Genomic DNA, 22,276 nt, shown 5'->3' on the forward strand with positions numbered 1-22,276 from the left:
GAAGTACACTATGTTGTCATGGTAATGATGTGTTTTGTTTGCAAGGAACTTTTTTAACCTCCTTAGGTTGCCTTTTGCATTGCCAACACCTCCAGAATTTCAACAGGATCAATGAAATCTTCCTGTAGTTTGTGTTTCCTTCAGTAGGAGGCGCTTTTTTACTACACCAATATTGACCTGCAATTACAATGTAGGTACACTTGTCAACCCTACTTACTTTTCCTGGACACACCAGCTCCAAGGTTATGATTCAGGTCAAAGGGGTCTGCAAGAAATATGATAAAGCATTGTTTATATTGTTTGAAAGATACTGTGTCACATTTCTCCGTGAACAGAAAACATATATCACTCAGAATTGGCCCCAGAAAGGTGAATGATGGTCATCGAAACATTGGTTGAACAAAACACATCAACGGTCGTGTACAAAGAATGTTGCTACACAGTTTTTAAACTTAACTTAAAAGTCTTTATTTTGAAATGACAGACCTCAGTTTTGAGCACCTTTAACCAGACACTGGACAAGCAAATGCACAAGTTTGCAGCGTGCAATCATCATGCAATCCCAATCACCATGCAAATACCGTAATGCACAAATGCGCATTTATATATATCTGTAAACAATATGTTAACTTTCAATCTTAGCTATCTCTCATTCTACATTACAACATGTCACAAGTATGAGTCATGTTATTCAATCACTTTTAATATGTATTTGTGTGGGACCACGTGGCACGATCGGGAGCGCGTTGGTCTCAGGCCCGAGAGGTCCGGGGTTCAAATCCGCTTGCCTTGTCACCGATCTTGTGCCCTTGGGAAAGGCACTTTACACGACTTTCCTCACCTAACTCATGTGTAAAAATGAGTACATAGCTGCAGCTAGTGGCAGTGACAGGCCTTTGTTGTGGTGATAGGGGCATGTTCAGGCATGACGCACCCGCCATGACACACGAGTCAGGGGTAGGAGGAACCCCTTGCATCCTTGGTCGGAAGTCCTCCTAGGAGATGGAAACTCCAAATAATAAACCTGCATCTGCTGGGGCCGTCTTACGTGGCAAAACAGTTCTGTCCCTGTAGGACTTAGTGCTCCAGTAGACGAGAGGGTGGAGAAGGAAGTGCACACCCCTCCTTCACCTTAAAAAGTCACGTGCAGGCCAGGCAGACTGGTCGTCTAATCAACCTGTCTGCCTACCATTGATCTTCGGATACGAAGAAACAGCCATCAATATGTATATTTGGATGTCCATATCTTCTCAAACCTGAATGTGATAGCAGGCTGTCCTTACCTTCTATTGCTATACACTTGGATGTCCACATCTTCTCAAACCTGGTGAGAATGGCGGACTGGCGGATACAGATGACGTGTTCGCGGAAGTTGAACTCCTCGGTGTAGAACCTGAGCAGACCGATCCAGAGTGCCCCGACCGTCTCCTTGTTCTCCCCAAGGTGGGGCCATTTCTGGGGCTGAGGAGCAAATTCCATGTCACTGGCCATTCTTAAAGCATTCATGACACAAACATACAACAATGATTGTATTTTTGTTACATTACTCTCTCTAACAAGAATAGTAGCTGTTGTATCATTCAACATAAAGTTTAATGTTACACCAAATACACCCTTCTGACCTTTGAGGTCCTTCTCTGAACCATAATAAATGGGTTATCACTAACAGCTTCTGCTGACTTTGTTTTTGCCAGAACTGTCAGATACTGTGATACACTGGTCCATTTTGCCCACTTTTTCCTTACCTGCATGATGTATGTGTCATGGCATGACATGTGTCAAAATTATGTGTACTGTATCACATTTACATAAAATCTATTTATGGAGGTATGAAGTCCCTGTACTCTAGTTTCTAATTCAGTTCCATGATTATTTCCTTGGTGCAGTCCACTAGAGGTAAGGGTCAGACTTGTGTAGTTCTTATTGCATGGGAGTGGGTACCAATACAGAAAATTCAAGTGCAGGTCTGATCCAGGACCTGATCCTAGACCTGATTATGGTAATACACATAGTACTACAATTTTTTTTAGTCTAGAGAGAGAGACACTAGACTGCAAATACTAGGCCTCTTGAGATATTACTCTTTACCTAAAAATGAACATGACTGATAATCTGATCGGTCCAACAAATGCTCCACTGTATTGTATGTTGCTATGGTTTATCTCACCAGCGACTGCAGGTCGTCGTAGAACCAGGCATTCCAACCATCCACCATCTTCTCTGGTTTGGGCTGGCCATCGTGTAACTGGGAATACAAGGAGAGGGTTTTAGCCTGTGGTTCATGGTCTGTCATGTCATTCTGTTATACAATTGCAGTGGCATTGTGTGGGCGTTTGGTCCTGGGTTCAAAACCCCTTAAATGCCCTATGTTATGCCCGTATGAAAGGCACTTTACATTAACCTTCCTCACAGGAATACGCTATCCCGATTATAACCAGGCACGGCACACAGGGCATGTATACATGTGTTCGGAATATATCTGGGTTTGGTAGTTTAAGGGTTAAGCCCCTGGCTGTGAATACAGAGTAGTCAGCCCAACCAATAACAATAGCAGTAACATTAATCATTGTAGAGATAAAACTCAGACCTAAGATTCCCTGTGGTCAGCACACTAAAATCTATACTTCAACGACACATTGTACACAGAACAAGTCATTTTGCAAGAATGTACAACATGTTTTACTCTTAAAAGCGATATCTAATATTTTGAAAACAAAGGAAAAGAGTGATGTCCTGTGAGATAGCCCACTAAATTCGAAATGCTTTAATGTTACAAATATACTGTAAAATGGGAAATGTTTGCTGGGATTTAATTTTTCGGTACTGCTTATTAATAAGTAAATGGGGTGTTTGTAGTGGTTTTAAGTTTGTGGTTGAAATAAAGAGCATGAGACAGAACAAAGATGTGTCACCCCGTAAGGGGCGGTATAACCTGTCGTGTGCAAACATGTGCGAACATGTACAGGGTTAGCCCTTGATAATAGCCTACGGCTAGTTGGTCAGCCCTGGCTGTTTGTAAACAGCTGAACAAATAAATAAATACATTAAGTGCCACTTTTCTCTCATTCTACATTACAGTTAGTATGTCATTGCATGAATGGTAGCTGGGACAAAAGTTAAAGTGCTATGACTACATTTTACAGCTCCCATTACATTTGGTTAATGTATAATACTATCACAAGAAACTATACTAAAACATTTCATCATGGTTATGCTTGTTGCAGGGTACTGTAAATGCAGAAACTTTCGCGCTGGTTTAATGTTCGCGGTTTTCGTGCTGGCCGCTTCACCACGAACTTAAAACCACCGCGAACATTTTTCCATGGCAGTACAAGACTACAGTGCATAGTGCTACCGCGAAATGAAAACCAACGCAAAAAGTCATTTTTCCCGCTACCGAAAAATTAAATCCCCGCGAACTTAAATGCATTTACAGTAACCAAATAGCCACACAACCACATTTTATTTGGCGCAACTTAGCTTGAAACTGGTGCTACCTAGTTTTGGGGCGTGAAAACTGGTTGCCTACTGCTGTATGCATCAAATATCAAAATCAACCTTGCAATCATTAATCATAGCACAGTGCAATACATCAAAAAGACAAAAGTCTTGGCATGCCCAGGGATCTTTGGGGAATCTTTCTCCGGACTTTTTTCCTCAGCATGAGAATTTTCTTACCATGTATCATCTTTAAAATCATGCTAACTAAATTCACGTTCAGCAACTGAAAACCTTGAAATATTAGAACGTACAGCGTACTTGCAAAGGTCAAAATTAGGGCCTTGGGTCTGCAGCAACCTGAAACGTACATGATATTGAGTACAGATGGCTGATGATTCTTGCTGATTTGGTTAAAAAGTCTGGTGCAGAGTACAGCTAAGTAAACTACCAGATATCGCTGAGCACGTAGTTGACCTTATTGATTGTCTAAATAAGAGGGTGATGCTGTTATCTGTTACACAGGAGATGCACCACCAAATTGAGTCCATTACTGCTAACTACGTCAAATAATTCTTCACAACACGGAAGTAAATGGAAAAATGTGACTCTTGATTGCTTCAGGATTTATTGTAACAAAGTAGGCATGCATAATGTACGACCTTATCCCCCCAAAATCAGTAATGCTTTGTTTGCCCACTGAAACTCAAAATGCATCAATCATGGTGGTTAACTTAGTCAGTCAAGGTCCTTCCCGCGCCTGATGGCACATAGGGCGGCGCCCATCTCCGTTTCAGTAGCCCTGGGCCACACAACTTTCTGCAATCACTACAGCAGGGGGCTAGTCCACTGGTAGTGGTGTGTGTTCAACTTCCATACTCTTTTCCAAATGCTGAGTGCTAAGCAGAGAAATCAGCAAGTACTATCTTTGGTATGACTCGGCCGGGGATCAAACTCAAGACCTACCTTAACCAATGTGCTAGTTGGTAGTGTTTGCCTTGAACAACTTGATAATAAAGAAAAGTAAGTAAATAATCCTTTCAGATCATCCTATGTATGTATTTATGTAGATCATCCTATAGAATGAAAGCATCTTTTTTTAAATCTCATATATTATAGCCCTTGCCAGCAATAATACCACATAATCCTGAGAGTAGCTAAGAGGATGGATTAGGTCTCTAATGTTAAATCCATCAGATTACATTACCAATATCAGCGAGTACATTCCAACCATTAACCCAAAGAAAAGTCTATCTAATTAGCCCTTCCCTCCATTTGCTGCAGTCTGATGGGCACTCAAAATTGACATAATGGACAGCTTTGCCAGGAACCCATTTGCCAGTTCTGAATGGCACTCTGAATCATAATAATGGGCAGCTTTCCAAATAACCCTGATGTATGCTGACAAGCACTCTGGATGGATGGATGAGGGCATAATGAACAACTTTGATAATGAACGAACCATTCATCATGATGGAGATGAAAAGTACAGGGCAAGGGCACTACACCAGAATCACTCGGGCAGCTGGCCATACACCTTTGTATTACTATAAACTTATTTCTAGGCCCCATTCGTACCAGGATTTGCATATCTGGTATGAATGGTCCGAATCCAGATGCAGGTTTTCTGGACCAGTTCAGTTCAGTTCAGTTCACCTTTATTTATACTGATAAGCCCTATCGGCCAACATGTAGGCCGTTCTTCCTAGGGGACCAGTTAAGGACCAGTTGAGGGGAGGTGTCACGGGAGAAAATAAATAGATAAACAAAATAGACATTAATACAGTTATTTACACTAGATACAATAATAATATCAAATTCAAACTCATAATATCGATATCAGCTAGCAGTTCGAAATTAATCCATGTCGGAAGGCTCGCAAAGAGGGAGAATTCCGTACATCTTCTGGGATGACGTTCCAGACTGCCGGACCCGCCACCGCTAACGACCTCCTCACACACTCCCTGCTCACACGGGGCGCAATCAACTTCAGGGTTGAAGATTGTCTGGTAGCTCTAGCTGCGTTTTCGCGGCATGTCATAAAAAGTTCACCCATGTGGGCTGGTAGCATGTTGTTAAGCGACTTGTACACTACCAGGAGCTTATGCATTTTGTGTATGGATTGTTGAACACCCGTTGAACAACGTCAAAAGCAGACGGACTAAGTATACATCAATTGGTAATAGATAAAATAGATGTGGAAAACTAAATGTAAGGAACTCGACTGGTCAGTAGCATACAGATTACTGTCTAGAATGTGGACTGGTCAGTAGCGGACAGATCAGTGGACAGAAGTTGAACTGGTCATTAGAATACAAATCACTGTCCACAACTTGGACTGGTCAGTAGCATACAAATCATTGTCCAGAACTTGGACTGGTCAGTAGCATACAGATTTGTGTCCAGAACTTGGACTGGTCAGTAGCATACAAATCAATGGAAAGAAGTCGGACTGGTCAGTAGCATACAGATCACTGTCCAGAACTTGGACTGGTCAGTAGCATACAGATTTGTGTCCAGAACTTGGACTGGTCAGTAGCATACAAATAAGTGGACAGAAGTCAGACTGGTAAATAGCATACAGATTACTGTCCAGAACTTGGACTGGTCAGTAGCATACAAATCATTGTCCACAACTAGGACTGGTCAGTAGCATACAGATTTGTGTCCAGAACTTGGACTGGTCAGTAGCATACAAATCAGTGGACAGAACTTGGACTGGCCAGTAGCATACAGATCAGTGGACAGAACTTGGACTGGTCAGTTGCATACAGATTTGAGTCCAGAACTTGGACTGGTCAGTAGCATACAAATCACTGGACAGAACTTGGACTGGTCAGTAGCATGTCACTCTTGGCTATTTGCATGTTAATGGAAACCTAATGGCACAGCAGCAAGCTATTCAGCACTATGGACAGAACTGCATTAGCTACACACTGAAGGCATTGTTGTTGCTCTACGCATCCTGATATGTATGAGCAGAAAAGGACATGTATCAGCTAGTTTTGTTACCATTGTTCATGAAATGAATTACAGATTTAAAATTCCAGTACATAATGTTACGTGCAGTGGGCAGAGTGAAATCAAAGTTTATTCAATCAATTATTCATTCATTTGGACATCAAGTAATCAAAATATTTAGAAAGCACAAAACACCATGTTATAAGGTTGATGACATTTGTTTGCTGTTTATGTTTTGTTCTGATGTTGCATGGATATTCTTGTAACTGATGAGAATAGGCATCCGTCCATCTCATCCAATGACCTGTAATTGTTTTCATACTAATAAAAAAAATCATTATCTAATGATGCAGATAATTAGGTACGAAGATGTGCGAATGTGAGTTTGTAGCTTCCATCATTACGCACATGAAAAACATGGTTTCATTGCAGTGGCATGTACCAAATTGTTGTATTTTATCATAGAAAAAATAACATTAGGGTCAATGAAATTTGACGACGTCATCCATTATGGTCCAAATTTTTTTTTTATATTTTTTTTTAGAATTATTTTTTCATGCCCATCTATCAATATTTATTGCAATTCCATTCTTTCTTAATTCATTGATGAGAAAACAATGGAAAGTCAAAAAGCCAATTTAGCCAGGTAGGAAACCTTAACATAATGACTGTAAACCTCATGTACTTAACAGTTGGTGCTTCACTGGACGGTGAAATTGCTCAGTGGAAATCAAAACATGCCAAGTGTCAAAATGGTGTTTCAATGCCATTTCATAAATTTTTGTATTTTCTGGTGTCAGAAACTGGTGTGGAAAGCCAAAAAAAAAAAGATTTCTACTTCAGTAATGACAACAAAATGTCTATCCTGTATACAAATTTGGTGATTTCACTGCAGGTTAGTGACCAGATGTCATCACTCAAATATCTGCCAAAGAACATGTCAAAGGACTAACCTGGGCTCAGTGGTTGACAAACAAATTGAATGAAACAACCTGTTTGCTGTACTCTGCTCCCCAATTCTTTTCATAAAAATATATTCATTGTGAATCAAACTGCAGACAAGCAAAGTTTGTGATTCTCTTTACATTTAATTTCTGGTTCTAAGTGTATAGTGCCTTTCTTGGGTACATAATACATATTGGCTGAAGGAATATTGTCCTTGAAAGCTGAAAATAGATAGTACACCTAGTTTTATTGAATGACATAGAGACAACGTGTGGTTTGTACATATAGTATTACTGTGTACAAATTACTATTGACAACTAAAGAGTTATCTCAACACCCATGTATTCATGAATGAAAATCATTTGCAGACACAAAGTTGTTATCATTAATATCCAGACTGTACAAATTGAGTCATGTAGGTTTGTTTGGGGCACAACGTCAACATTTGTAACACACATGCCTGTCACAAAACATTGTATACAGTCAATTCATTACCACACAGAAGATATCAAGGTCCATGCTAAGGTCCATGTTGCTAATACATGTACATTGTACTTCTCCATCTATTGGCCTAAAAAACTGAGTCACCAAATGACCCCATGCACTGATCCCTCTGTTTTCACATGTCCAAAAAAGGCATGCATTATTGCATTTCGAGACTTTGCCATGCTGCTCTGTGTTGGCGAAACTGACCGCCAGGGCTCTAGCCAGCTCAATTTTTTTTCATCAGCCCAATCCTCATTGATGCAAAAATCCTTCCAAAAAATATATTTTTTTTGTCATCCTGTTCAAATTTCCGCCATTGAATGATTGATAACAAAACAGTGTCTCAATTCAGTCATCCATCGGGTGACACTATAAAGTTCCTCTGGACAGCTCTGTAATGTCTGCGATTAACGTTACGCTCTCCCGTGCACATGAACTAGTAACCCAGAGAGGCCCTGACAAGAGAATAATCATGGCACTGTCATACTGATTCTAAAGTTTATGTGTTTTCTTTTCTATTTTACTAATGCTTTTAGCTCAAATTAATTGAAGTCCGCCTGGTTTACAGGCCCCACCATCATTTTCAAGTGAAGTCTTGTTGTCATCTTGTGGTATTTAGTGAGAGACTTGCCAGTCTCTTATTGGTATTTCATACCGTTACACATTTACATTAAGCACACTAATAGATCTCATCTGACTGCATGTAACCCATTTTTGCACAGAAACTTTGCTGAATTTCTGTTTACATGTGTATATGGAGAAGACATGACTTACACAAAGCCCGATGATCAGAGGACGATCTCATTTGCATCTTCGGTGGTAATAATGGCATGTAACTGTGAAGGACCAGCCAGAAAAGACATCCTAATGTGTGGGGAACTTTGATCAATGGTATGTTTGGGGAGGGGGGGGACAGCCAGGGCAGAATTAACTCAATTGACGATGTCTGCTGTGTGGTTGGTCAAATTTGGAGGCTAACAACCATATTGCGACCCTTGATATAGCGAACAAGGTGGTATTGATAAAGTCATGGGCATAACATTTGTCTCCGATCACACCTTGTTCAGATGCATGGCATTTTCAATAAATTGTACAATGGCTGGTCTCTTCACACTACATTATACTTATGCCCATTATTATAATTATTGATTCATAAGTACAGTCAAACCATGTCTGGCATTGTCACAATCTAGTCAAGAATCACTGCATGGAACTATTCATCACTAATCTAGTATGTGGAAAACAAGACAAGACATGTTTCACAGTTGTCTTTGGCAGCCTAATCCAGTTATCTAGGAGCAGTGATAAGTTACAGTAGTTACTGGTACTGATGAAGTTTATCCAACTCATCACCAGCCAATGAGATGGCTGCTGTCAGCACCCTGGCCTATGTGACTTATATACACATACAGTCATGGAAATGTCTTTACAACTGCAACTTCCAGGAGTCTGAAAACAAGGGAATTTTCCACATTTCCCTCAGGAAACAGACAACTCTTGATAACATCCCTAAATAGAAGATTTTACCTGGCTTTGTTGTGAAATTCTGATCAGTTTCTTAGGTCCTCCCTTACAGCTCTTATTTTTACATACATTTGTAAGTTAGCTAACAATGTCATCTGACAAATTACCCCATTTAAAGCCACAGGAAAGTCCAGCACAACCATAGTTAGAGATACCAAATGTTCATGACTCCTATCAAAGAACATGTTTTGTTACATGTACATGTACCTTCTGTACAGCTACTTTACAGTAGTAATCATGTGAATGATTTACTCTACAAGCTCTGTGCAATCTACATTTAGCATGAGCAGCAAACAACTTAATAAACAATAAAATTAGACACAATCCTAGTATTAGTTGTATAGAGACAGTATCAAACTATTCTACAGAAAAAAGCACAGAAAGACAAAGTACTCCTTGCTGGGCTACAAGTCTACTGAAATATACAAAACAGACCTTTTGCAGGTTTATCTTCACAAATACATTTTTTGCCTTTAATCTGGTGTTTGTAGTCTCTTTAGTCATGTGACCTCTGACTGACAGCTGTACTATACTGTCCCTGTTTTCTTGCACAGTAAGGAATAAGAGCATTTCCTTTGCTTGTCATTTTTTTTAGTTAAATTATCTTCAAGTGGCTTGCAGCCTTCTGCAGTCTTTTGTCTCCCTTGCTACCATGGGCACATCTGTACATTGTAGGTATTCCTGCACAATCTTGTGCTCCGATACGTAAGCTGGGGTAAGTCAGGCTTGGTTCTCAGGAGGATATCCGTGTGAATACCTGACATGTCATCCTCGGAGGATCTCTGCGTGCTGATACAGCTCCATTCTTGTCTGCATCTTGCTGGGCATGGAGCTGGTAATGTTGCTGTCTCTGCGCTGTTGTTGGCTCTGCTCTGCGGTTGGCTGTCGACGCGGCGTGTGCACGGCTTCTTCCCGATCGGGGTGGCTGGGCCGAATGCAGCTCATGATGAGAAGGAAGATCATACAGAACACGACAACTCCCAGGAACGTGGCGCTTCCCAGCAGGCTGGCCACAATGATGGGGTTGACGGAGTTCTGAGGGAGGGACCCAGTGTCTACCTGTCCCATACGACTTCCGTTAGCAGGCTTCCCCGTACTGTCCTCATCATACACTGCCAGGACATCATCTTCTACTGCATCACTATCTGTTACATACGGATACGTGTCATCACCAGCTACATACCCTTGTGGTTGTGTTTGTGACTGTGGCACCAATGCACTCTGGGCCCCCTTCAGCAGTGCAGGCTGGATGATCCTGTGAACTACTGAATGCTGTTTCAATCTTCGTGCTGATGCCATTCCATCATCATCCACAGCATTCAAATGACTGTCACTTGGCACTTGGTCAGCAAGAGCAGATGAATCACTTTCCCAACCGTCTATCTGGTCTTTATCCCGTTCCCCCAATTTTGTGACAACAATACTGATCTCCGCCACAGCACTTCCAAATTCATTTTCCACGTAGCAGGTATATACTCCACTGTCTTTGTCAGTAACATTTGGAATGCTCAATGTTCTATTTTCCAGTACGGGGTATCTCCGGCCTTTTGTGTTTGTTTCAAAGTCCATCTTGTTCATTTGTGGGTCTGCTGTATGGTTTGTGTTAGCTGGACTGAACCACGAGAGCGTGGGGAGGGGGTCCCCTGCGGTGACACACTGTAACTGCAGCAGAGTTCCCTCTGCCACAGACATGTTGTGTCCCTGTGTTATGAGGGCCTGAGGCCCCTGGCATGTTAGGTTATAGCTTTGCTGTTCCAGCATGTCAATGCCATGGAGATGGGCTGGAGTTTCACACACCAGCTTGGACGTGTGATGGATGAAAGCTCCTGCCATTTCATCCAAGATCCACTGCAGCTCACAATTGCAATGCCAGTTATTTCCAGCCAGGACAAGGTGGTGGATAGATATTGGTGCCCAGAATGACCTTACGGGCAGCGAAACCAAATAATTATATGACAAGTCCAGCAATCTGAGATTGGAGAGATGGGCAAAAGCACCAATGCTGATTTCAGTTAAGTGCATGTGGTCTAGTCGTACAGCCTGAAGCATGGTGAGGTTGGCAAACGCGCGGTGGGGAATACTGGTTATTGGATTGCCCGATAATCGTAACTTCGTTAGCCAGATTAGATGATTGATGGCCCAGACGGGTACGTGGCTCAGACTCCCTCCAGCTAAGGATAGTGCTGTTAAGTTCATGTCAACAAAACTGTCATCAGGAATTAAGGAAAGTTGCTCCCATCGCTCTAAGAAAAGGCCCGTGAGCTTCGGTAAGTCAGAGAAGGCTTTTCCCACCAGCCTCTCCATTGGAAAATCAACAAGATGTAATGTGCGGAGACTCACCACATTTCTCCATGCTTCAGTCGGCAAGCTTGATAGTTTTCTTCCCGACAAGGCGATTCTCCTGATATTCGGCAAGTCACGGAACACCGACCCTGGCAGTAAGTTGACATCATTCCCCACCAGGGTTAGAATCTGTAATTTGCACAGGGGCTGGAGCGTGCCGGGGGGAATGGTGGTGATGCTGTTGGCATCCAAATCTAACCGGGTCAAGTTCTCCAACCCTACAAACATGGACGGGGCCACATGTCCAATCCTATTTCCAGACAGATGCAACACTTGTAATTTTTTCTGCCATAGGAAAGCACCTTCCTCAATGTCCTGAATCTCGTTCCAATCCAGACTGAGATATCGTAGCTGGGGGTAGCTGGCCAGCATCTGTGTGGTCAGCCTCTCTACATGGTTCCCACGGAATATCATCCTGTGGACCTCCCACTGTGGGGCCACAGGGATCCTCCTCAGCCTGGAGTCTTTACAAGTCAGTAGTTTGAGGGAATGGTTACACTTACAGCCTGTAGGACAGTTCCCTTCCTTCCCTGTACAATACGTCACAGCCAGCACCAACACAACACATCTCACTACTGCAGGGGCCATTTTCATTCAGCGAATCTTGTTCATAGGTGAAAACATCACATCGGGATAGTGCTAAACAACATGAGCTCGAGCTCCCAGCAGCAGTTATCCAGACAGGCAGAGTTCTTACATTCTGACTGTGTTGGTGAGAAGTCAATATTCTGCTGACTAAGCCTCCGGTAAAATCTCACTTCAGCCAGTTCTGCATGTAACAACAACACGGGAGTCCTGGCTACTGTACCAGTCTCATGTCGTATGCTGGGGTGCCATCCTTGCAGATGAAGTGATCCAAAACCAGCAGTGCCTGACGAGGGCTCCACATTTTTCCCTCAGTTCCTCCTGGCAAAACAACACACAGGACTACAGACCGTCCGTGCACTGAAGAAATGAACGTCACTGCCTGTCTCCCTCCACTTGCCTTTGATCACGGCTGCTCATTTGTATTCATGTCAGGAGTGCGCTGTACTGGGATGAATTTCCACTGAACACCTGATTAAAGATTCCACCTCCACACAAAAACCCATGGCAGACCGCTCTAATGATGTGTTACCGGTCTGGCCCGTGTGGTTCCTACAACAACACTGCTAACGGATGATTATGCTGCATTTATTATGTGTGACATCAGCGTAATGAGATTATGCTCCCCGAGGCCCTATGGTGGGCAGTAACTAGGCTGCTGTCATGGCAACATACACATCTGTACATGTATTACCATACGTCTCTCTCCGTGTGTGTTACTTGATATCATATGCAAATCCTGCAGGACAGAATTGCAGCTGAAGGCCTAACTGCTACAGTCAGTAGTTACCTAGTACATGTACAATGTAGCTGTTAATTTATTCTCTGTATCAAAATATTCTGTGTTGAATAATGATGTCATCATCCTTGCTAATTTCATTATCATGCAATGTGCTTATCATAGCTAATTCCTTATCATGAAAATCAAAGGTGCTTATCATTGCTAATACCCAAGTTTCTCTATGCTGTTTACCAAGAGTGTTATGTACACCAAACCATATGTACAATCACACATGGCTGTACACTTTGCATAAAAAAACAACTGACATGCTAGGCCCACTTCCTGGCAGACCTAATGCACCAATGATATAGATTACCTCCGCCAGAGGGAGACCTGTTGCAAAGTTGCATGCTGGTAATTCCAGAAAATACTGTCAGCTACAGATGGAAAGCATCATCGAAATGCTGAAAATTTTGCCATCCGATCTCTTTGAAAATCAGGCACACCATTAATATTCCTTTGCACCACCCTACATGTAAATCACCTCAAGTCTGGCCATCACTCAATGGTTGTTGGATTTAAAAATATGCTTGAAAGGAAAAACAACAATTGAGCAAAGAGCCTGGGACCATGTTCAGGTACACTTAATTCTATGGAGTAAATACAGATTCAAGCTTTCTTCCTTGCCATCTAGATCTGTTTTCAGGATGTCTTTTTGCTAAATCCACAATGTGGAAATCTTATAGTTTACCTTACAATGTGTCCAAACCAAGGGACATGTAATGGATTTGTGTGGCTAGATGGGAGATAAAACGATGAGAAGGAAGTCAAAATAAACGACTAGCCATTCTCCTTAGCTTAGTGTCCACTTGAATGTAATTGTAATTCCTTCCACATATGTATACGTGTACACTGCACATGCATGTATATTAGTATGCTGAACACTTCGTGCTGCACAGTTCCCAAATACAAGTATTGGCAAATAACCACAGTATCTTCTCCATTAAAGTGTGCACTTTTACCTTTTATATATCCGTCATGATTATCCAAAAGGTGACATGATCATGACTTGAGGTAATTTCCCAAATAAATGAGAAGATCAGAGGATGTTAATCCAGCCAGGAGCCCAGTTGAACATACAGCACCAAAGGATTGAAGAAATTATGTTTTAATGAAAGAAAATAATATCATCTTCTAGGCTAGGTGTAAATATGTTTTAGCCATACCACCGGTATGGTTGAAATATATTGTATTCGTAATGTTTCTGGTTCTTTTTTGAATTCTTTCTTGTCAAATCTTCACAGCAATTCATCTCAGAGTTTATCATTCCTGGACCGAATAACCTGAAATTTGGGATAAGGGTAGATATACCCCCAGGCGTTTATGTTTTTCATTCTTATCATATCTGCCTTAAAAATGATTTAATTGAGTTTTTTTGGCAATTTAAAAACAGTATATTTTGGCCCCCAGTACTGGTATTACAACCAAATGCAGGTCAGAGCTGAAATTTGTGAAATTCTGGAAATATTCATAGCGGTCCCTAACCTCCAGACTCAAATACTTAATATTGTGAAGATTTAAACAATTTTTTAAATTTTCACAGTCCTGTGACCCTGAATAAATTGCAAGTATTTGCATGGATACTGTACACACCGAAGTCCACAGGGTTTGACCTGCCCATTGCTATTCTACTCAAGTCTCCACTTCCATCTCCTGACATCGCCTCTGGATGTCCCACTTCACAGTACAGCCTGATTTACTGCCTCTTACACAGACATGTCCCGTCTCATTCCCAGTCCCCCTATCTGTGCCTGCCAGAAGTCATCCCTCAGCATATTGCTGGGACCTACATGTGCATGGATACAGGCAGCAGATGGCAAACACTCACTCAACACTATAGACACTTGCTTGGATGGATTCCAGCTATGAACCAGTTCCAGGCACTGAAAAATGAATTTTTATTGCCACAGTGGATTTTTCATGTCTACATTAAAATGGTCTCTTTTTCTCATGACTGGGCAAAACTAAACATATTCCTCAGAATAATGGAGGGTCTAACCTTTCAATTTTTATTGCCACAGTGGATTTTTCATGTCCGTCTGTCTACATGAAAGTTGTCCTTTTTTTCTCATGATCATGACTGGGCAAAACGAAACGTCTTCCTCAGCATACTTGAGGTTCTAACCTTTTGGTACTTTATCATTTTGATACTTTGCATCGAAGATGGTGTTTAAAGAAACTGTAGTAATCAGCGGGTTGCAGCTCCCAATCAAACATCTGTACAGTCAGATATAATATAAACCATTGGGTATTGACCCCCCCCTCTTGCCCTGAGCCTGACTGTGAAAATGCAAAGTCTCACATGATAGCATTCAGCCAATGAATGACAGCAAATGAAGTCAACCTTTAGCCCAGTTATACTGGTGCACTGTGGTGACACCATATCCATTTCTATTTTCATTTTTGATGGACAGGTAATTTTTTCTACATCAATTTGCAAAATCCATCATTTTGTGGTCTCAGATGGTTACAAGAACAGACTTTCAGCAAATCTGTTTATTAATAACGATGCTAATTTGAGCAGGGGTTTGATTAATAATGAGGCAGACTATTCTAGTAATAAGCTGTGAGTTATTCATTCAATATATAACAATTTGTAATTGGATAAAATTCCTGCAAATTCACCCGCTTTACCAATATGTCTTCAGCATCTAATTAAGTTTTTTTTTTTTAATTTTCTGTGACCTACCTAACAGAACACACTGAAGCCTGTCAGGTAACAGAAAGAGGACATTTTGACTTGTAATTATTACAATCTTATTGTGATCTTATTCAAACATTTTCTTGTGCAACAAAGATGCCAGTCATACAAACTTGTCAGGCCAGCAGTGAAGCTGGTGGTCATTAATAAAGCACCAATTTGTGTAAGATATACAAATGTGTATGCAGTAAGGAGAACAATACAGAAATGGAAAACTACAAAATTTTAATACAGTCATGTACATGTATATGTGCCAACTGTCACATCCCTGCCACATCCTCTCCTCATGGAGTAGTGGTAATCAGAGCACCAAAGGCCTGCTGACATTTTCTCCAGTCCTGCTCCTATATGCATTTGTCATTTATTAGCTAAATTATCCATCTACAAAGTGGTTAATCTTTAATGATCTTCTCAAAGGTCCCAGTGGAGTGGGGAAAGGTAGATTGTTTCTGTACCTACTGCTCCGATGTGAGACGCTGTGATGCAAGACTGAACAAAACCATCCCAGAGGTTGGACCGGCTTTCATGTGCATGGGGTCAGAGTCATGTTTGTTGGAGAGAGACATACATTTGTAGAGAGACAGACAACGTGGCACCAGCCTTAGAACTGATGCATGTTTTAAGCTGTATCAGGAGATGGCAGCATACCTGATAGAGCAACATGTGTTCTATAGAGACAACTGCTACAATATGCCATACATGTACATGTATACATGAATGTGTTATGAGTGGACTTCTAATGGGCTCACTTTTGGGGTTTTCTGAACAAGTCAGTAGATGACATGTGAGAACGTAAGGACAGCAGTAGGAATGGGGTAGGGAATTTCTTGAGCAGTCTTCTTAACCCCTTCTTCACCTATTGGGTATTAGTTAGTCCTCAGTCTTAGTGACCAATTGAGCTGATCTCAATCATGATGTTTCTGACCTAGGGTAAAGAGATGCTGTTACAGTTACAATGTAACCTGTAACCTTGAACTTTGGGTCACACCTTGAAATGACCTCTAGGTCTTGTTACGTGGTGACCATTAAGGTTTTAAGGTTAGCTAAATTGGCATTTTGACCTTCCATTGTTTTCTTATCAATGAATTAAGACGGAATGATGTCATAACGACTATTGATAAATGGGCATCAAAGAATTCTAAATCTGATTTTTGGGGGTCATATGGATGATGTCATTAGGTTTTATTGCCCCTTATATTATTTTCTTCTTTGCGAAAATATAGCACTTTAGTACATACCACTGCAAGGAAGCTACGTTTTTCATATAATGATGAAAGCTACAAACTCACATTTGCGCAACTTGATATTTTATAATGATCTGTAATTAATAGAAAAGAAGTTTTCATCTAATTAAAAAAAAAAATTGTTACCTGGTGTGACCATTTTGAAAAAAAGAGTCATCAAAATTCAATGATACATTTTGTTTGTAGATCTATTAAGATTTTGCTGAATAATGACCTTTGGCATTCTTCCCATACAGACATGCAGTTAGCTAGCCTCCATGCAGGCTCTCTGGGGCCTTTTTTCGGCTCATAATACACTTCTGCTGGTCATTTCTTTTGTACTGGGTCGCTGATTACTGGCCAGTAAGCGACGGCCGGCAATCAGCGATCCAGTAATACAGTAAGTGGCCAACAAAAGTGTATTATGAGCTGACAAAAGGCCCCAGAGAGCCTGCTATGGAGGCTAGAGTTGGCACAGTCTCAGATTACATGAAGCAGTCCTAATGAAAAAGCAGCCGTGCCATCTGGCCAGACACTGGCTTTAATCTTCCTTCACTTGTCTGTCCACAGAACCCAATCAAATTTCCTTCATGACATTGTGGTTGGGGCCATGTGCGCATTTGTCACAGACTGTGTATGATGTCAGAATAAATCATGAGGTACTGGAAAATGTACAGCACATTTATATGCTGGATGACTATCAATGAATGCTGGCCAAAATTCAGCTATTGACACTTTCTATCATGATTCATGACTGAAGTTAATTTGTAATTTTTAGTAAGAGTTGTGGACCACAAAATTGTAACAAAATGAGAAATAGAAATACCTGACATGTCTGATACATTCTAGTAAGTGCAAACATGGTGTCACAATATAATAACATTGTGTTGGAATAACGCAGACATGACATTAACTTCAGTATCTATCACCATTGAACCAGGTGATAAACTAATTGTCATGGACATAATGGATAATTACAAAGCTCCTGGTCAGCCATTGTTAAAACAAAATGGTCAATGTGTTCTTGCCCCTAATGTGTTTCATGGATTTTTCTAATGTGTTTCATGGATTGCCTTCTAGGTTTGGCAAACACTTTTTGGAACGCATTCTTTGTTTCCAGACGAGCGCGATGACGTTATGGTTGAGTAAAATCAACCAATGATGAAGGCAGTGTGGTTCATATGGGTCTATTGATTAGTCATTTTGTAAATCAAGCATAGTCATTTTCCTTCTGTCTTATAGTGACATCTACTGTAAGTACCAAATAGCTGCTAAAGACAAATATCAACAGTGACTGTCCCAAAGGATCACTAGGTACAATGGAGGAATGACTGCAACAATTTTCAAACTCCAACAGAGACATACACGATGGATTGCGAAAAGGTCGAGAAGTCATTTGCTTGAAACTGCCATAATCTTACTTCACTGATCTCACAATAAAATGAAGCACCACCATACTAAAGGCTCCACACAGTACACCATCAACCGAAGTACTCTCCAGGCTAGGCTGGAAGGACATTAAGGCAACACATCAATACTATAATGCCGTACTTGTCTACAAATCTCTGAACAACAAACTCCCACCCTACATGCGCCAGATGTTTGTCTAGTGCCGTGACCAAAGCACAAGAACAACAGTTACTAGACAAAGTACAAGCAATCAACATGCTGTCCGAATACCCCAGCGAGAAACCTTCAGAAGAGCCCTCGCCTTCCGTGGACCCAACATCTGGAACTACAGTTCCAGAGAAGCAGATGAATCTTCATGTCATACCCTATCAGGTTAAGAGTAATGGACCGATCCTGAGGCCCCGCCCAATGTTCGATCATGTTCTATTTCGAACACCTCCGTCAAAAACAGTGCTTGTTGGACAGAACTGGCCGCCGCTATTTAGCTGATAAAAACGAATGACTTCAGTTTAGCCTTTTTGGCCCAAAATCCTCTCAGACGGGGCCAAAAAAATGCGCTGCCTTCTTTGTTAAGGCTATTCACTGGGTACAGTCGTTTGAGAAGGGAGCGGATATAGCTGCGGTTAGGGGCGTTATAATTTCAGTCAAAGCAGAAGCTGGAGGCACTCCATAGCATTACCTTGTTGGTGGGCAAGAGGGGTTCTACCTTGTTCTATATATGTTCGATATTGTGTTCGATCAGGATCAGTCCATTGGTACCAGCCTGACAACAGGAAAGTTTGTCGTACAGCTGCAGTTTCTGTAGCTGCAGTATTATAAAGATGTCCTACCTCCTGTAAGACAGGGATGACAGCTGGTTTCCTCTGCTGCAGGAAATACAGGAGCATGAGGATGTAGGCGTACGATGACAGGCTGCCGCGGGACGCATCGCCAATCTCACAGATCTGGAGCGACAGACACAACATCTTCAAATCACAGTCTAAATCTTTGTTAATTTGGGTATATGGGTTTGGAATTCAACTGCAATACTAAGAATGCAACAGTTGTATTCCTTATCACCAATACTTGTACGAACCCAACCGTGGAAGAATCCTGAAGGTCGGAGGGTGCTCTGACCCGCAGGATGGTTCACACCAAGTGTGATGCGGAATATACTGTGTTGTATTTTACCTATGTCATAACAATTGAGAAAACACACAATTCAATTCAAAATGTGCTAGAAGGTAAGGAACCATAACCAATGCTATCACCCCATACACAAAACCCCGAATATTACTATGAGTGACCTAAAATAAAACTGTCTAATATCAAAACATCTACTTAAAGCACACATCAAGTTTCCTCCATCCTATAGCTAGCAGTCAGACAAGTTATCCTGCTTACCCAACTCTATCTCAGTGTGTCCTTCTTGTGTCTTGAACTAATAACACACAATGCTGTTTAACATTTTAGTCCACATTCATTAGATATGTCATTCATATTTTTGACATCAATGACAGGTATTGAATAAAGTACACACTATAGTACAGGCTATAGAGACAAGTAACAAACTAACCTTGGCAAACCTCTTGACTGTATAGCCCAGAATACGAACCCTCTCATCCATAGCTGCGTACATGTTCAGCATACGGGTGTTGTACTGGGCCTGGGACAGGGATACAGAGGTTTAGACAAGAGGATGTCCAAAGGTACATGTACTAACTAAAGATTCTACCCAGAGACTTGCCAGCAAAATAGTCTGCAATATGGAAAGATAAGACTAAGGAAGTAATGTATAAGTATACATAAGAATACCACAAAATATTGTTGTCCCTGGATTGCTAAATGTAAAATATGAACATAAATGACTTGAATACTGTTTGCATTGTGGAGATGGAATTGTCTTGAAATATTGTTTACCCGGATTTCTAACAAATTTATTCAGGGATATTTTCTTTTACCTATCAAGGACATTCTTGATGACGGATGTGTGTTTGATAAGCTTATTCTAGTGTCGGGTAACAGTGGATAAAAGCAACTTGCACTGGTGCACCACACCAATTTTACATGCACAAACTTGCATGTTCATGTGGTATTTCAAGCCCTGAAGATGAATGTGAAATATAATAAAGAATCTCTCTCACTCTCACTCACTCATCCTCGCCGCATATCAGTCTTTGCTAGAATCTAATATATCATGTATCATTACATGTTCCATACTCTATGTGTTCAGTGATTTGTTCAAGCTCCCTGACCACTTCACTTCATACGGCAACTGCTTGGAGGGGTCAAACTTTTTTATTTACATGCTCCCAGTAGTTTTCAGGTTCCTAAAGGATGTCATCCATACAATCAAATCAACATGGCCTAACTTTGGGAGATTCGTAAAAAAACTGTTACCATGTGTATTGTTTTTGTATATATTAAATCACATTTAGTAAGAATCATGAAGTGAATCCTAACTGAGCCCAGATTTCTATGAAATTTACAAATCCCAGATGACTTCCACTGAGTGAATGAGACAACGTACCAGGATGTTATACAGACTGATGTCACCCTCCAGTTTACTCGGGCGGTGAACAAACTTCACAATGGGCACCTTTGCTGTGGTGATGGGCAGGATGTTGTACAAGTCTGAAACAAACAGGACAGACTCAGGGCTATTCTAGCCTGATTAAAACTCGCTTATAGCAGCCCGCCCAACATCTGCCAGCCAGTTATAGCTCCCCGGATAGCAGAGTTTGTGACTAGCCTTCTAAATAAGTACACACTTTTACAAAATTCAATAGGTGCTGATGTAAGAAATATGCAGTAGCCATTAACAATAACAGACCCATGAGGATTAATCTAGATTTGCATAATTGTACAAATACTATTATGTATTAGGTTCCAAGGAAATGCATGATCATGCATAAGTTTCTAAAGGTTATGCATAGTCATGCAGAAAGTTGGAATTCGTAAGCCCCATTTATGCATAACTATGCATAATCATTGGATCCTTATGCATAACTATGCATAATGCTGAAACTTATTCATAACTATGCATATCGAGTCATAATTTCAATTTCAATATCACGACACACATATCCTGACTAAGTCTTCTAAACAACAATGATATTTTTCCCTAACATATAAATGGAAATCATAAGAAATTGGATTACGTGTTTATCTTCACACAGATATCATATAATATTCTTACCTATATGCTTCTTTAAAAGCTTTGCCAGCCTTTCTATGATGTCAATGCAGTCCAAGTCCTGAAAAAGAGTTACTGTAGGTAATAATGGCTTGGAAATGTCACATAATTTATTTAGTATCAAAGGGATGTCAATAAACTGCTAGTACATATTTAATTACAGTACTATAAAAACTGAAGCAATAGTTTTAAAAACTCACGTCACTGGTCTCATGACCCTCCAAGGTCATACAGATGTCAAGGTCACTGCCCTTAAAGCCAAATCCATTCATGGAAGACCCAAACAGGCACAGGTGGGAACCTGGAGGTACAGGTGGGAACAGAGCACTGACTTAGCGACGCCTCCTGTTGGCTGCAGGGAGAACTACAATGTACCAGTCACAGTAGTTATGATAATAATTATAATACAAATGAATCAGGGTTCTAGCTAGTGCATTACACTATAATTTGTGACCACTACTCTAAAATAAGGATCACTACTCTAATATTCAACTAGCATAGTGGTACTTTGCTATCATTTACTTGCTGAAAAATGTCTACTCAAATATGAAAAATGATGATATGCAGCTCCAAAATGACCAAAAAGTCCTTCAAATTACATGTTAAGTTAACAGAGTTACAGTAAGTCCCCCACATGCAAACGTTTTACTACATTATTTCCAAAATCACACCATTCCTCCATTGGTTGTTCGCTATCTTGCCAT

The 22,276-nt window shown here is 40.9% G+C and overlaps 2 protein-coding genes across 2 annotated transcripts in view; both read right to left on the bottom strand.

The window, feature by feature from the left end:
* Positions 1-22,276, bottom strand: part of LOC118431929 (terminal uridylyltransferase 7-like) — a gene marked incomplete in the record, with an annotated part of 71,874 nt that overhangs the window by 13,656 nt on the left and 35,942 nt on the right. Inside the window, 8 exon segments of the mRNA XM_035843374.1 lie at positions 218-265; positions 1,284-1,461; positions 2,168-2,245; positions 19,228-19,341; positions 19,953-20,042; positions 20,907-21,010; positions 21,576-21,633; positions 21,773-21,873. Of these exon segments, the coding sequence (XP_035699267.1) occupies positions 218-265; positions 1,284-1,461; positions 2,168-2,245; positions 19,228-19,341; positions 19,953-20,042; positions 20,907-21,010; positions 21,576-21,633; positions 21,773-21,873 (771 nt within the window).
* Positions 7,468-15,336, bottom strand: LOC118431930 (leucine-rich repeat and immunoglobulin-like domain-containing nogo receptor-interacting protein 2). The gene has a single exon (XM_035843375.1). It carries the CDS (start codon positions 12,289-12,291, stop codon positions 10,120-10,122), a length of 2,172 nt encoding a protein of 723 aa, XP_035699268.1. The 5' UTR covers positions 12,292-15,336; the 3' UTR covers positions 7,468-10,119.

The sequence above is a fragment of the Branchiostoma floridae genome, chromosome 15, assembly GCF_000003815.2.
Source record: "Branchiostoma floridae strain S238N-H82 chromosome 15, Bfl_VNyyK, whole genome shotgun sequence".
Classification (NCBI taxonomy): domain Eukaryota; kingdom Metazoa; phylum Chordata; class Leptocardii; order Amphioxiformes; family Branchiostomatidae; genus Branchiostoma; species Branchiostoma floridae.